The sequence below is a fragment of the Gekko japonicus genome, unplaced genomic scaffold (assembly GCF_001447785.1).
Source record: "Gekko japonicus isolate JY-2015 unplaced genomic scaffold, Gekko_japonicus_V1.1 scaffold371, whole genome shotgun sequence".
NCBI lineage: Eukaryota > Metazoa > Chordata > Lepidosauria > Squamata > Gekkonidae > Gekko > Gekko japonicus.
The window spans coordinates 1,048,386-1,065,279 of NW_015171514.1; the positions used below are offsets into that span (position 1 = coordinate 1,048,386).

The 16,894-nt window shown below is 44.4% G+C and overlaps 1 protein-coding gene across 2 annotated transcripts in view; it reads left to right on the forward strand.

The window, feature by feature from the left end:
* SPATA13 (spermatogenesis associated 13) overlaps nt 1-11,281 on the forward strand; it is a 27,429-nt gene extending 16,148 nt beyond the window's left edge. For both annotated transcript variants that reach the window (XM_015419371.1, XM_015419372.1), the window contains 4 exons: nt 1,430-1,559; nt 2,587-2,959; nt 5,085-5,159; nt 11,100-11,281. In XM_015419371.1, the coding sequence (XP_015274857.1) occupies nt 1,430-1,559; nt 2,587-2,959; nt 5,085-5,159; nt 11,100-11,281 (760 nt within the window). The remainder of the gene's footprint in view (nt 1-1,429; nt 1,560-2,586; nt 2,960-5,084; nt 5,160-11,099) is intronic.
* Nucleotides 11,282-16,894: the final 5,613 nt, after the last annotated feature.

The window sequence follows — 16,894 nt, forward strand, 5'->3', positions numbered from 1 at the left end:
GGAAATCTCAGGTCCCCTTTTATTTTCAGGAGGAAGTGTGTAGTGTCAATATTTTAAACAAAATAATAATAATAATAATAATAATAATAAAGTATTTGTCAATTTATAATGAATTCTCAGTGGTTTGTGTGCCATTTTTAAAGTGATAGCTGTTCTCAGGTTAGCCTTAAAACCATATAATAATAATAAAGTATTTTTTAATTTATAATGAATTCTCAGTGGTTTGTGTGCCATTTTTAAAGTGATAGCTGTTCTCAGGTTAGCCTTAAAACCATTCCTCAGATGTACAGCATCACATGGCAGGCGCTGCCTGCTGTTACTATCGGAAAGTGTAAAATTTGATGGAATTTTGTTAGTGCCCTGTGGTGTCTCCTGAGTAATGTATGAATGTACCTCTAAATATCACATGGGAGTCCTAAGTTTAATAGAAAAATTGTCAGTCAGCTTCTTGCGTTCTTGTGATCTATAGCTCATACGAGATCTATGATAATAACTGAAGTGGATCCAAATACCCATACAGGAGCAGAAATAGTTTCTGCAGGCAATGCAAAGTCTCTCCTGGTTCCAGCTGAGGATGCCACCTCCCATGCAGATCCCGAGAGTCCCCCTATCCTTAAGGGCAGCTTTTGGAATGACACAAGGGACCGGTGTTCCCTCTAAGCTGAGTTAGTGTGAGCTAGCTCACAGTTTTTTTAGCCTCCGGCTCACACTTTTTTCTCTTAGCTCAGGAAGGATGGCTCCAGAGCAAACTAATTTATGCAGTAGCCAAATCGCTCGCGCATAACTTTAATGCCAGTAGCTCACACAGTAGAATTTTTGCTCACAGGGCTCCACAGCTTAGAGGGAACATTGCAAGGGACTACCGAAAACAGAGGGAGAAAGAAAAGATCTGTTCTTCAAGCAGAGCTCCCATTCATGGTTCTTAGGATCCAAACTTTAATTACTAATTGAAAATTGTTCCACAGTTGAAACCGGTGTTACTGGGCAGCCACATTGTGACCAGTCCCTTAACCACAGCTCTGGGACTGGGCCATGTGATTGCACATTCCTTCTCTTCGCTCCTCCTATCTCCATTGTGAATTTCCTCCAAAGGGACGATAACAAAGGTTTGTGCTGGCACCAAACTCAACTGTGATTAACATTAACCAGGATTTGCTATTAGTCAGCTTCACACTCTGGTTTATAGTCTTGAATAACCAAGATTTGCTTTTAACATAGTTAAGGTTTTGTGCCACCAAACCAAGCCTTAACTGTGGCTGGGGAAAGAAAGCATTATTTTTAATTTCTGTGCTCACTGTATAAGAACTGCCTTGCTGAATCATGCTAAAGACCAGTGGCTAGCCAAATGCCTGTGGGAAATTCCCAAGCAGTTTCTGAAGGTGGTCAAATGGATAATTTAACATAACCTACCCACACCTTCCTTTTGCAGCGACTACAACAATGTAAAGGCAGCCTATGAGGCCATGAAGAACGTAGCCTGCTTGATCAATGAGCGCAAACGAAGGCTCGAAAGCATAGACAAGATTGCACGCTGGCAAGTATCCATAGTCAGCTGGGAGGTAAGGCCGCTCTCCTGTGAACTTTTTATGTTTACAGTGACCTGTATCCTACCATTCCACTCAGTAAAGTTTGAAGCCTTTCTCCAGCCTAAGTGGAGGAAGGCTTCTTTGGTGTAGTGGTTAAGAGCGGTGGACTCTAATCTGGAGAACTGGGTTTGATTCCCCACTTCTCCACATGCAGCCAGCTGGGTGACCTTAGGTCAGTCACAGTTCTCTCAAGAGCAGTCCTCAGAGAGCTCTCACAGTTCCACCTACCTCACAGGGTGTCTGTTGCGGGGAAAGGAGGGGAAGGAGATTGTAAGCCACTCTGAGACTCCAAGTGAAGGGCGGGGTATAAATTCAACTCTTCTTCAGCCTAAAATAGGAGAATGCCCAGTTTAGCATCCATTCTGTTGTGTTGGGATTTTGTTGAGACCCAGTGTAGTGTAGGGATCAGAGTGTCAGACTAGGATCTGGGAGACCCAGGTTTGAATCCCCACTCTGCCGTGGAAGCTAGCTGGGTGACCTTGGGTCAGTTACATGCTCTCAGCCTAGCCTACCTCATAGGGTTGTTGTTGTATGGACAAAATGGAGGAGAAGAGAATTATGTAAGCCACCTTGGGTCCCCAGTGGGGAGAAAGGTGAGCTATTAATGAAGTAAATAAAGAAATAATTTTTATTGTACATGTTCTGTTGGTTTTACAAAAGTGATTCATTCATGGATTCGTTTAGAATTATTTTATGCTGACTGTCTTGCTGTGACTCTCTTAGAAAGGAACGGAGTGATCCTATAATCATGTACTGGAGACTGAGAACAGGGCAAATGGCGGAACACAGATGAGTGTGCATAAGTCCGTTGATTTCGTTAGGTTTAACTCTCATCTGGAGAGTTCAGAGCTCTGGAGCTCATCTGGAGAGTTTGGGCTCAGTCCCAAAACAGTCTTACACCAAAGTTTTCAATATAGTACAAAATCACTGTTAAATAATGTAGCAGTAAATCTTGAAGGAAATAAACCTTAAAGCTTTTCCGTGTTATAAATAATTTTAGGGGCAAGATATTTTAGGACGGAGCTCGGAATTAATCCACTCAGGAGAACTGACCAAGGTCTCCAAGCAAGGCAAGAGCCAGCAGAGGACTTTCTTTCTCTTTGATCATCAGCTTGTCTTCTGCAAGAAAGATCTATTGAGAAGGGACATGCTGTACATGAAGGGCCGGATTGACATGGACGAGGTGGAAGTGCTGGATGTGGAGGATGGCAGGGACAAGGACTTCAATGTCAATGTCAAAAACGCTTTCAAGATTGTGAATGGAGCCACGGAAGAAGTGCATCTGTTTTGTGGGAAAAAGCCAGGGGATAAGAAGAGGTGGCTGGAAGCCTGTGCAAGGGAGAGGCGACGAGTGCAGGAAGACAAAGAAATGGGTGAGTGTCAGAATAAGTGGAAATGGTGCTCCCGCGCTTCTCCCATTTTTGCTCTTGGCGAGATTCTCTGACATTTGAAGTTACTTTGACTATTTATCAGAAAAAAGTTTAATTGTGTAAATAAGGGCTTTTCTGTTGAGCGTTTCAGCTTCAACTGATGGGAAAACAGAGCACAGTAGGAAGCGAGCAGGGGGAGTTTACTGAGTAGGGCAAATAAATAAGCATCTTATTATGCAGCGGGGCTCGTCCAAACCATACTCAAGAAATTATTTTTCTGGCGGTGTGGAAGAGCTGCCCTTTTCTGCTGATGAAACTGGCAGCAAAATAACTTGAGAGAGAGAGAGAGCATGCATCATATGAAGGACAGCTATAAATCTCCATTCAGATACTCCGGTGTTGCCATTCTCCTATGTTACCCTGCCTTTTGTACTGCTAAATAAGTGTTTTTTCAGAAGGTGTCTCTAGAGCAGAAATCTGGCCCATCCTAAGCTCAGCCATGCTTAAAATGTATGGCCAAACAATAGCTTTCAAGCTCTGACGGCATTTTGTCTCTTCTTAGCACTACTCCATAGGCTCTGAAATCCTAACTAGGGTCTTGTGGAGAGGAGTCAGCACAATTACATTGACAGGCACTGTGACTCTGGCACAGCTGTTCTTGAAAAAGAGCAGTTTCTGTCAAGAGTTCTCTCAGCCCCACCCACCTCACAGGGTGTCTGTTGTGGGGAGGGGAAGGGAAAGGAGTTTGTAAGCCGCTCTGAGACACCTTTGGGTAGTGAAGGGCAGGGTATAAATCCAATCTCTTCTTCTCTTCTTCTTCTTCTTCCCAGCAGCATTTCACCAAGAGGGCAGTGGTACTTTTTTTCAGCCATTCTGTCCATACAACTTGCAGCCAAAAGCAGCTCCTGTCAGCATAGTTGTGCCTATTCATCCATTATTTTCTCCCTGAACCTCTGGTCATGAGGAGTATTTTTAAGCACATGAGGAGTATTTTTAAGGATACGAATATTTTTAAGCTCTTGCACTGTTCAAGCTCAAGGGGGGGTTATGCTATGAAATACAACAGCATAGCATCCGAATATAAAGCAGTCTAAATAAAATAGATGGTAAATACCTATGCATTCTGTGTCCACAGCTTATAGTGCAATCCTAAGCAGAGTTACACCTTTCTAATTCTGTTGAAATTAATGGGCTAAAAAGGGTGCAGTTCTGGTTAGGGCTGCACTGCTAGACAAGGCCATGTCCAAAAGTGGATGTTTTTCAGGCCACTGAAACCCAATTCAAGCTGAAATTATTTGACATCACTTCCTGAAGAGGTAGACATTTGGGCTGATTCTCCAGGGGAATGCGGGGAGTGTTGTGGCTCCATGGAAACAAACAGAAATTGAGCAGCACCAGTGCTGTTTGGAGGACTGGCCCAGATTGTTCAAATGAAGTGCATCTGGGCTGTTCTTATGTATTCCTTCAATCTTCACCAGCAATGGTGATTCTAAAAATCTCTGTACACTTAGCAAATGGGTTGCACCAGTGCAGTGTGTTTCAGAGTTACCTTGGGAGAAGTCTAATCCATTTGACCTTTTCTTCTGGCTAGTCATTGGACACTCTACTAGGAAATCTGCAGTTGTTTCTTACGGGCACATGAACATACCAACATTATTTTCCTAGTGGAGTATCATGCAAAGGCTTTCTGAGCGGCCACCCCCTAGACTTTGTAACTTCCCTCCCAAGGAATTACATCTCATCATCTCAGTACACACCTTCCTATGCTAGTTAAAGACTTTTAAAAAAATGTGGAAGGTCTTTTAATTGGAGTGTTATTCCTGGTTTTAATTTATGCTTTTAAAGTAATTTTTAATTTTTGTTGGAGGGGTGAAAATTACATTTTGTTACTGTCATCAGCTGTCTTGGGCATATTATATATGTGAAAAGGTGGCATATAAGTAATAATAATAAAGTATAAGGGAATCTATTACACATCTTGTCTCAACACAGCCCTATATGTTTGCATGACATTGCTGAACTAAGCTTTATTATTGAATGACATTGTAAGTGCTTTTTGCTTTAAATAATTACTGAGGTGAGCATCTGAAATTGTATTTAAATGTGTATCATTTACTCCAAACTGCAGGCATGGAGATTTCAGAAAACCAAAAGAAACAAGCCATGCAGAATGCACGGAAATCAAGACATGGAAAGATTAAAGGTGAATTTTAAAGAATCTGCCTGTTCTCTCTAATATTTTAAAGGCTGGTTCACACAAGATACATTACCTTTCTCATAAGGAGCTTTGACTGTCTTTGGGCACTTGTTCATACAGAAAAAGATACAGATCGAGCAATTGTAGAGCCAGCTGACAGCAGTTCCATTACTTTTGGTGTCTGGCTGGAAGAGATGCTAAGTAGATGGCTGATATTGTTGCCAGCTACAACTGTTGCCAGCTACAACTATTGTTGCAGATTCCTGGCTGCTTGAGAGAGGAAAGGGCATTGTTTGACTGTGATTGACTGCAATTGAGAGGAAAAGGAAGGGGCATTGTTTTGCATGTGATTGAGTGCCTGGGTGCATTTGAATAGCTGCTGCCAGCCCTCTGCTGGGGGAGGCCTCTATTTAAGGAAACACCTGGCCAGAGGCAGAGGAGACCCAGCTGAGCTCTGAGCAGGAACAGGAGCAGGAGACAGAGGGGTGAGTGGTTTTTTATTTGCTTTCAGCGGAGAGGATCCAGCTGAGGATTTTGGTGGGAGAACTGGTCTGGGAGTGTGTGGAAGCGCTTGGAGTTTTTGCAGATTCCTGGCTGCTTGAGAGAGGAAAGGGCATTGTTTGACTGTGATTGACTGCAATTGAGAGGAAAAGGAAGGGGCATTGTTTTGCATGTGATTGAGTGCCTGGGTGCATTTGAATAGCTGCTGCCAGCACTCTGCTGGGGGAGGCCTCTATTTAAGGAAACACCTGGCCAGAGGCAGAGGAGACCCAGCTGAGCTCTGAGCAGGAACAGGAGCAGGAGACAGAAGGGTGAGTGGTTTTTTATTTGCTTTCAGCGGAGAGGATCCAGCTGAGGATTTTGGTGGGAGAACTGGTCTGGGAGTGTGTGGAAGCGCTTGGAGTTTTTGCAGATTCCTGGCTGCTTGAGAGAGGAAAGGGCATTGTTTGACTGTGATTGACTGCAATTGAGAGGAAAAGGAAGGGGCATTGTTTTGCATGTGATTGAGTGCCTGGGTGCATTTGAATAGCTGCTGCCAGCACTCTGCTGGGGGAGGCCTCTATTTAAGGAAACACCTGGCCAGAGGCAGAGGAGACCCAGCTGAGCTCTGAGCAGGAACAGGAGCAGGAGACAGAAGGGTGAGTGGTTTTTTATTTGCTTTCAGCGGAGAGGATCCAGCTGAGGATTTTGGTGGGAGAACTGGTCTGGGAGTGTGTGGAAGCGCTTGGAGTTTTTGCAGATTCCTGGCTGCTTGAGAGAGGAAAGGGCATTGTTTGACTGTGATTGACTGCAATTGAGAGGAAAAGGAAGGGGCATTGTTTTGCATGTGATTGAGTGCCTGGGTGCATTTGAATAGCTGCTGCCAGCACTCTGCTGGGGGAGGCCTCTATTTAAGGAAACACCTGGCCAGAGGCAGAGGAGACCCAGCTGAGCTCTGAGCAGGAACAGGAGCAGGAGACAGAAGGGTGAGTGGTTTTTTATTTGCTTTCAGCGGAGAGGATCCAGCTGAGGATTTTGGTGGGAGAACTGGTCTGGGAGTGTGTGGAAGCGCTTGGAGTTTTTGCAGATTCCTGGCTGCTTGAGAGAGGAAAGGGCATTGTTTGACTGTGATTGACTGCAATTGAGAGGAAAAGGAAGGGGCATTGTTTTGCATGTGATTGAGTGCCTGGGTGCATTTGAATAGCTGCTGCCAGCACTCTGCTGGGGGAGGCCTCTATTTAAGGAAACACCTGGCCAGAGGCAGAGGAGACCCAGCTGAGCTCTGAGCAGGAACAGGAGCAGGAGACAGAAGGGTGAGTGGTTTTTTATTTGCTTTCAGCGGAGAGGATCCAGCTGAGGATTTTGGTGGGAGAACTGGTCTGGGAGTGTGTGGAAGCGCTTGGAGTTTTTGCAGATTCCTGGCTGCTTGAGAGAGGAAAGGGCATTGTTTGACTGTGATTGACTGCAATTGAGAGGAAAAGGAAGGGGCATTGTTTTGCATGTGATTGAGTGCCTGGGTGCATTTGAATAGCTGCTGCCAGCACTCTGCTGGGGGAGGCCTCTATTTAAGGAAACACCTGGCCAGAGGCAGAGGAGACCCAGCTGAGCTCTGAGCAGGAACAGGAGCAGGAGACAGAAGGGTGAGTGGTTTTTTATTTGCTTTCAGCGGAGAGGATCCAGCTGAGGATTTTGGTGGGAGAACTGGTCTGGGAGTGTGTGGAAGCGCTTGGAGTTTTTGCAGATTCCTGGCTGCTTGAGAGAGGAAAGGGCATTGTTTGACTGTGATTGACTGCAATTGAGAGGAAAAGGAAGGGGCATTGTTTTGCATGTGATTGAGTGCCTGGGTGCATTTGAATAGCTGCTGCCAGCACTCTGCTGGGGGAGGCCTCTATTTAAGGAAACACCTGGCCAGAGGCAGAGGAGACCCAGCTGAGCTCTGAGCAGGAACAGGAGCAGGAGACAGAAGGGTGAGTGGTTTTTTATTTGCTTTCAGCGGAGAGGATCCAGCTGAGGATTTTGGTGGGAGAACTGGTCTGGGAGTGTGTGGAAGCGCTTGGAGTTTTTGCAGATTCCTGGCTGCTTGAGAGAGGAAAGGGCATTGTTTGACTGTGATTGACTGCAATTGAGAGGAAAAGGAAGGGGCATTGTTTTGCATGTGATTGAGTGCCTGGGTGCATTTGAATAGCTGCTGCCAGCACTCTGCTGGGGGAGGCCTCTATTTAAGGAAACACCTGGCCAGAGGCAGAGGAGACCCAGCTGAGCTCTGAGCAGGAACAGGAGCAGGAGACAGAAGGGTGAGTGGTTTTTTATTTGCTTTCAGCGGAGAGGATCCAGCTGAGGATTTTGGTGGGAGAACTGGTCTGGGAGTGTGTGGAAGCGCTTGGAGTTTTTGCAGATTCCTGGCTGCTTGAGAGAGGAAAGGGCATTGTTTGACTGTGATTGACTGCAATTGAGAGGAAAAGGAAGGGGCATTGTTTTGCATGTGATTGAGTGCCTGGGTGCATTTGAATAGCTGCTGCCAGCACTCTGCTGGGGGAGGCCTCTATTTAAGGAAACACCTGGCCAGAGGCAGAGGAGACCCAGCTGAGCTCTGAGCAGGAACAGGAGCAGGAGACAGAAGGGTGAGTGGTTTTTTATTTGCTTTCAGCGGAGAGGATCCAGCTGAGGATTTTGGTGGGAGAACTGGTCTGGGAGTGTGTGGAAGCGCTTGGAGTTTTTGCAGATTCCTGGCTGCTTGAGAGAGGAAAGGGCATTGTTTGACTGTGATTGACTGCAATTGAGAGGAAAAGGAAGGGGCATTGTTTTGCATGTGATTGAGTGCCTGGGTGCATTTGAATAGCTGCTGCCAGCACTCTGCTGGGGGAGGCCTCTATTTAAGGAAACACCTGGCCAGAGGCAGAGGAGACCCAGCTGAGCTCTGAGCAGGAACAGGAGCAGGAGACAGAAGGGTGAGTGGTTTTTTATTTGCTTTCAGCGGAGAGGATCCAGCTGAGGATTTTGGTGGGAGAACTGGTCTGGGAGTGTGTGGAAGCGCTTGGAGTTTTTGCAGATTCCTGGCTGCTTGAGAGAGGAAAGGGCATTGTTTGACTGTGATTGACTGCAATTGAGAGGAAAAGGAAGGGGCATTGTTTTGCATGTGATTGAGTGCCTGGGTGCATTTGAATAGCTGCTGCCAGCACTCTGCTGGGGGAGGCCTCTATTTAAGGAAACACCTGGCCAGAGGCAGAGGAGACCCAGCTGAGCTCTGAGCAGGAACAGGAGCAGGAGACAGAAGGGTGAGTGGTTTTTTATTTGCTTTCAGCGGAGAGGATCCAGCTGAGGATTTTGGTGGGAGAACTGGTCTGGGAGTGTGTGGAAGCGCTTGGAGTTTTTGCAGATTCCTGGCTGCTTGAGAGAGGAAAGGGCATTGTTTGACTGTGATTGACTGCAATTGAGAGGAAAAGGAAGGGGCATTGTTTTGCATGTGATTGAGTGCCTGGGTGCATTTGAATAGCTGCTGCCAGCACTCTGCTGGGGGAGGCCTCTATTTAAGGAAACACCTGGCCAGAGGCAGAGGAGACCCAGCTGAGCTCTGAGCAGGAACAGGAGCAGGAGACAGAAGGGTGAGTGGTTTTTTATTTGCTTTCAGCGGAGAGGATCCAGCTGAGGATTTTGGTGGGAGAACTGGTCTGGGAGTGTGTGGAAGCGCTTGGAGTTTTTGCAGATTCCTGGCTGCTTGAGAGAGGAAAGGGCATTGTTTGACTGTGATTGACTGCAATTGAGAGGAAAAGGAAGGGGCATTGTTTTGCATGTGATTGAGTGCCTGGGTGCATTTGAATAGCTGCTGCCAGCACTCTGCTGGGGGAGGCCTCTATTTAAGGAAACACCTGGCCAGAGGCAGAGGAGACCCAGCTGAGCTCTGAGCAGGAACAGGAGCAGGAGACAGAAGGGTGAGTGGTTTTTTATTTGCTTTCAGCGGAGAGGATCCAGCTGAGGATTTTGGTGGGAGAACTGGTCTGGGAGTGTGTGGAAGCGCTTGGAGTTTTTGCAGATTCCTGGCTGCTTGAGAGAGGAAAGGGCATTGTTTGACTGTGATTGACTGCAATTGAGAGGAAAAGGAAGGGGCATTGTTTTGCATGTGATTGAGTGCCTGGGTGCATTTGAATAGCTGCTGCCAGCACTCTGCTGGGGGAGGCCTCTATTTAAGGAAACACCTGGCCAGAGGCAGAGGAGACCCAGCTGAGCTCTGAGCAGGAACAGGAGCAGGAGACAGAAGGGTGAGTGGTTTTTTATTTGCTTTCAGCGGAGAGGATCCAGCTGAGGATTTTGGTGGGAGAACTGGTCTGGGAGTGTGTGGAAGCGCTTGGAGTTTTTGCAGATTCCTGGCTGCTTGAGAGAGGAAAGGGCATTGTTTGACTGTGATTGACTGCAATTGAGAGGAAAAGGAAGGGGCATTGTTTATCAATGGTGCGACCTCATCTGGAATACTGTGTGCAATTCTGGTCACCACACCTTAAAAAGGATATTATAGCTTTGGAAAAAGTGCAGAAAAGAGCAACTCGAATGATAAAAGGGTTGGAACACTTTCCCTATGAGGAACGGTTAAGGCGCTTAGGGCTCTTTAGCTTGGAGAAAAGACGACTGAGGGGTGACATGATCGAGGTTTATAAGATTATGCATGGGAAAGAGCAGGTAAAGAAAGAGGTACTTTTCTCCCTTTCTCACAATACAAGAACCCGTGGGCACTCCATGAAATTGCTGAGCAGTCGGGTTAGAACGGATAAAAGGAAGTACTTATTCACCCAAAGAGTGATTAACACATGGAATTCACTGCCACAGGAAGTGGTGGGTGCTACAAGCATGGACGGCTTCAAAAGGGAATTAGATAAGCATATGGAGCAGAGGTCCATCAGTGGCTATTAGCCACAAGGTATAGATAGGGACTCTGGGGCAAGTGATGCTCTGTCATCTTGGTGCTTGGGGGGGGGTCAACAGTGGGAGGGCTTCTAATGTCCTGGCCCCACTGGTGGACCTCCTGATGGCACTGGTATTTCTGGCCACTGTGGGATACAGAGTGTTGGACTGGATGGGCCTTTGGCCTGATCCAACATTGGCATCTCTTATGTTCTTATGTTCTTAACTGATAGTCCAGTTCCCAAGCAGTATTTCTCACATGAGCATTATGCTTCGGTATCCTTGGGATAACTTGAGTGTAGAGCAAAACATCTTGCATTAACAGGCCCTAAATTCTGAGCCCTCTCTAAATTTTCTCTCTGTGTCCCTACATATAACAGTTCAACTGATAGTCCAGTTCCCAAGCAGTATTTCTCACATGAGCATTATGCTTCGGTATCCTTGGGATAACTTGAGTGTAGAGCAAAACATCTTGCATTAACAGGCCCTAAATTCTGAGCCCTCTCTAAATTTTCTCTCTGTGTCCCTACATATAACAGTTCCATACATATTCTTGGTGTTTTCTTCCTACAGGTGTTAGCTATGGTGGGTGCCCAGTACCACCACCACACCAGAGTTTACATCCTATCCATCAGCGTCATATCACAGTGCCCACTAGCATTCCACAGCAGCAGGTCTTTGCCCTGGCAGAACCCAAGCGGAAGCCATCACTTTTCTGGCATACTTTTAACAAACTGACACCATTCAAGAAATGAATGGCCGAAAGTAATTAGACTGGAAGGACAAATGCTGAAAGAGAGCAATGTGGCAGCGTGGGATTCATTGGGACACGTGGAGCAGGGAAACTGTGACTCCTGCTCCAGAGAAGAGGATGTTTGGCTTCCCCTGACCTTCCTCTGTAACCTTTGTTGTGAAGGATGGAGTCTGTACAGTTAAGTGAAGAAGGCTGCGGTGTGTTCTGAAGCAAATATTGACTTACATCAATAAACATTGCTGATGAAGAGCCAGCCACTTGGTCGCAAGGGCCAATTGCTGCTATTCTAGTACAGTGGTGTACTGTTTATGCTGTACTTGTACCAAAGGAATGGTTACAATCTCTAAATCGTTTTGCCTGTCTTAATAATTAATTGATGGCCAAATTTAGAAATAGGACAGAAAAGCATTTTTCTCTGTCGCAGCACATTGCAAAGAAAGGTTTTGTCTTCTTTGTGGACATCGAATGAGCACGCAGATCCCACCTGATGACCAAATAGCTTCTGCTGCAAGAACTGGTGAACCTCATTCCTTCCTTATTTCACTGCCTGGTTCTGCTGATTTTGCCAAATGGCAATAGGACTTCCTGCAAAGCCTTAACAGCTTCCTAAAAAAACAACTGAAGAGAATTTTATCATGGTAACATAAAACTGGAAAACATACATTTTTTTATATGCTGTTGCAAATAATGAAGGAAAGATCTGATGCATCTTGGAGATTATTCTTACCAAGAGGGGTGCTTTGCTGCACACATGGTATGCACTTCGAAGAAAAATTATTTCATTTTATTTTGGTACTTGCAATTGTTGGCCCATGAGAACTGCCTCTGTGGCTTCTGATATGCCTGCATTTACAATATGAAAGCAAATGTTCTGTGTTTTTTAATTACACTAATGTGATTTGTACAAAGATTAACACAAAGTTAACACGAATTGGAGACAACTAACACAGGTTTTCTTCCATAAGTTCCATACATATACATGTTCCAGCTGGCTCATGTTATTCTTATTTAAGGCCTCCAGGAGGTTCCTGAGCTGGTATGTGGTTATGTTTGTACACACCATCCAAGCAAAATGGTTACTTAGGGTGGTTTTTTTCCTTGCAATGTCAAGAGGATCCTGCGCCAGGGATGAGATGGTGCCATTAGAAATGAAGGTGGATCGAAAGAGACTTTAAAAATGGGCCAAAGGTGGCCTATTTATGGGATGTCAAAATGATTTATTTTTATTTTGCTCTGTTCCATGAAATGAAGTTGTTTTTAATATAGCTTTTACAAAATACTCTACCCTGAGGAAACTGTCAAAAGCTTAAGTTTATGGTACACATTTTTTCCTTCTCAGTGATTTTATATGAATACATATACTAATGTGCATTATGTGCATAATGTGCACTGTCAAAAGCTTAAGTTTATGGTACACATTTTTTCCTTCTCAGTGATTTTATATGAATACATATACTAATGTGCATTATCAACAGGAATGGAGTGGGGCAACTTTGTATTTGAAAACTAGCTTCCAAAAAATTCCCAAGTACTTTCAGTCTGGCATAATGCGCTAATTATCATGGCCATAGTAAAGATAGATTGCTGAATTGTTTTTGACTGTGATGGCAACAGTATTTGGGTGTATGTCAAACTATATGAAAGAGAATGAACTGCAGCCAAGCTCCTCTGTCACACAGTGGAAAAGCCTTATGCAAAAGAACTATTTTGCTGCAATCATAAACATACTTACTTGGAAGCAAATCACTTTGAAATTAGTGAAACCTCTTGGTGAATATGGTAAGGACTGAGCTGTTCCTTTCTATGGCTTCTCTCTCCTCCTTGTTCAGACCATGTGCTGAAGAGTCCACACACAAAAAAGACATAGTGCAATTCAAGTACAGCTTCCATCCCTTTTTAAGACCCATGAATTTCAGTGGGAATGCTTAAACTGTCAGCATGGCGTAGTGGTTAAGAGTGGCAGACTCTAATCTGGAGCACTGGGTTTGATTCCCCACTCCTCTTCATGAAACCTGCTGGGTGACCTTGGGCCAGTCACAGTTCTCTCAGAACTCTCTCAGCCCCTCCTACCTCACGGTGCCTGTTGTGGGGACAGGAAGGGAATTGTAAGCCACTTTGAGTCTCCTTAAGGTAGAAGGAGGCAGCGGGGTATAAAACCCTTTTCTTCAACCTTTTTCACTGAACTAAATGGGTACTTAAAAGCTCTGAACTCTGTCTAGATTGTACCCTCAAATGCATATGTATAAAACTCGAGTGGCAGCTTCTGCAACAGTCAATAAAGGCTTATTGTCTGGTAAATGACAAATGCTGATCAAAATTATACCATGTACATTTGTTATCTGATTATGTATTGTCATTCTTTCATACGCGGTTTTCATATCCATGAAAAATTATCTTTTACTCACAAGCATTTTTAACCTGAAGCGATACCTTTGAAAGACAAGGATTCCTTCTGTACATAGCTTCAATAATGGCTGCAAACAGGATGTTGATGCTAAACCAAATTACCCAGCTTGTTGTGGAATGCATTGCTTTTCAATATTAACTTTTGCAGTGATATAGTCGAGAACCGATACATGTAGTAACAGACTGGCATTTGACCCTGAGCAATTATTCAGTTGTTTAAACTGGAAAAGGTCATTGGAAGAGATACCTGCATCTCCCCAGTTACCCCTTTGGTTGGTACAGTTGCCTGCTTTGAGAGCATAACTAAATGTAGTGGGGTGTGCAAGGCATATTGAGAGTATAACCACCACTCACCGTATCATGCCTCATTCACATGCTGACAATGTGGCTTAAAATGGTTTCTTAAAAGGAATTGACCACCGTGCCTGCATCAGTGTTCTCCAAAAATTTTAAATTTTACCATTATCACTATATATGTACAAAACGCAAAGAGTGCTTTCTAGGCGTGAATGATGCATCCACATAACCATGCCTGCCCCAGGCCAGGTGCCTATCCCACGATTGCAAAGAATTTGTGTGGGACAAATGGGCAAACTCTGTTCTTGCAAGCTGTAGCCTTTCAGCACAGCCACTGCCTTACAGATGTGCTGCTGATAGGTTGGGTGCACCAAGCCACAATCAAGTAATTTGTATCAACGGGAGGCTTTCCTCTGTTTGCCTAGGCTCAGTCGGCAGCTTCTGTTGCCCCTTTCCCTTCTCCCCCTCTAGGGTAGTATTGTGGGAGGGTTAGAGTCATGTATGGTAGTTCCTAGATAAATGTGGGCTTCTCACTGACATGAATTACCTGGGTGTGGTAGGGTACACCCAAGTTGTGTAAGCTTGAAAAGAGAGAAGAGGGCTAGAATGACGTCTGTGCAAGAGGTTCTCTTCCACAATCCAGTATCTCTGTTCCTTCCATGAAAGTTTTGATAGGCAAAGGAGGAAGGAGGTTCAGATTTGCTTATGAATGCACTGATATTACTGTTTTCAGAAAACTCTCTCAAACATCATAAAGAGAGGGAAGTTGCCTCATTACGCAGGTTACTCAGGAAAAAAAATATATACAGTACCTTGCACACTTAAGTGGTTTATTTTAATGGTCTTTTTTGCCATGACTTAAAAAAAAATCTTTTCAAAGAGGCAGCCTAGTTTTGCTTGGTATGAAGAAGGCAATTATTGTAGGACGTTATTGTGTGACGACTTTACTTGGTTTGGGAATGTGCTGTTCCCTCAGAGATCTGAAGGCTAGAAAAATAGGTCAGATTTTGACTCTAGCATGACCTTTTTTGATATTCCATGTGAGTCAAACACTCTCAACCCAATAAAGTAGCAGCTGCCTAAGAACTTCGATATAGTTGTGGAGGCCAGAATACAAAGAGTGGTTTCAGGTTCATTACAGGGCTTGCACTTGTCCCGTGGGATTGCCAACTTCTTTTCTTGGCAGAGAGCCTCCCTGTGTCCTACCGCAAGTGGCACTGGGAGCTTCCTCTGGCTTCAGAAGCCTTTTGCCATGCACCACCAGTGGCTGCTGCTTAGGAAATACAACCCCAAAGTCATTTTAGGCATGTAGAATTAGCAGAGGGCTTCTTTGGATCTGCAGCCCACACGGCAGGCTTAGCCCAGGTTCGTCAAAGCTTGGAAGGTGCTGGTGAGTACTCAGATGGGAGGCCACCGAGGAAGACCTACTCCACTCCTGTCTTGCCTAGAATGTCCCACAGAGGGGGTAGCCGTGAGTTGGATGCAATTCAGTGGCACCTTCTTCTTCAGATCCTCAGCCAGGTTGAGGAATCAGCTTACATATTCCAAAGTACTATGTTTTTGGCTCACTGTAAGCATGCCTTTATCAGTCTAACCAAGTTAACACCTTTTCAACTTATCCAGTTGATTTTAATTTGCATATCAACACACACACACTTTAAAATATTAGAATCTAACCACGCCTAATTTCCACAGCAACCTTTGCCTGGCTTTAAAGTTATTTTGTCATATTCATGTGTTAACTACTGAGTGTGATAGTGCCTCATTTCCCTAAAGCGCAGCTTAGCCGGAGTCCTTGTACAAATGACCTCAGCCTTTGCGCATGAAAGGCAGAAAAGCACACCCTTCCTTGTTTCCGTGGGGCTGCTAACACCAAACCCTACCCGTCTAGTTGACTATTAACACCTCTTCCTACAAGTAAATAAGCTAGTTTTAACAATGACTTGCAGTTCACTATGAAAAAATGAAGGAGCTTCATTATCAAAATATTTGACGCTTAGTTGTGCAGGAGCATTCTTTCTCTTTTTTTGGTTGTGTGTGTGTTTTTTTTAATTATAGCTTGGGATTCAAGCCAAAGGACCTTAGCCATATTAAAACAGTATCTTCTGGTCAACTGCTTTTCTTTCTTTTTGTGTACAGCATTTGCATATGTGAGATGCCTTCCGATGATGTGATTTTAAATAATCGGTAATTATTAGGGCTGCTCATTTACCTTGCCTGTATATTTTGTTTTGACAAGTGTTCTATAACATTTTTTCCCCCGCTTCTGTATATGCTTTATGCATCTTAACATCTGTGTGCTGCTACTTACATTGCAAGCCAAGGGTTGTGGCTTCAGAAACAATACATGGGCTGTTGACAGCTAAAGTATACTGTATATAGGATCCACTTACCTTCCTTTGTATTTGCTGTGAAGTAATCTCTGTTGCTAGATTGATTTGCATTCCATATGCTTTTTCTTGTAAAAATCTATTTTCTGGAAATGAATACAAACATACATTCCTTTAACTTGCTCTTTTATATTGTTTTAATTATAATATGCATAAGTTAACGTTACGCAGCTTATACAGTTTCATTGTACAGTTTCAATTTTTGTGATTTTTTTCATAGTCTATAAAATCTTGTATGAGCTTCACATATTTGGAGGTCACTGCTGGCAAAATGCGTTTTTGTTTATCTGGTTTATAATCTCATTATATTAACTTGGTTTTTAACCCCTCCCCCCCATGAAATTGTACCATTAGCTTTTAAAAGTTCCCCCTGGAAATGAATTCCTCAGTCTAAGCTGAAGTGAATAAGTTGCCATTTCAGTTTCAACTGGATCGAAAGGCCCACATCCAGTAATCACTGAAGGATGTGCAACTAACTGTCAGGACCCACAGCAACAACGAAGTACACACTTGCAGGAAGC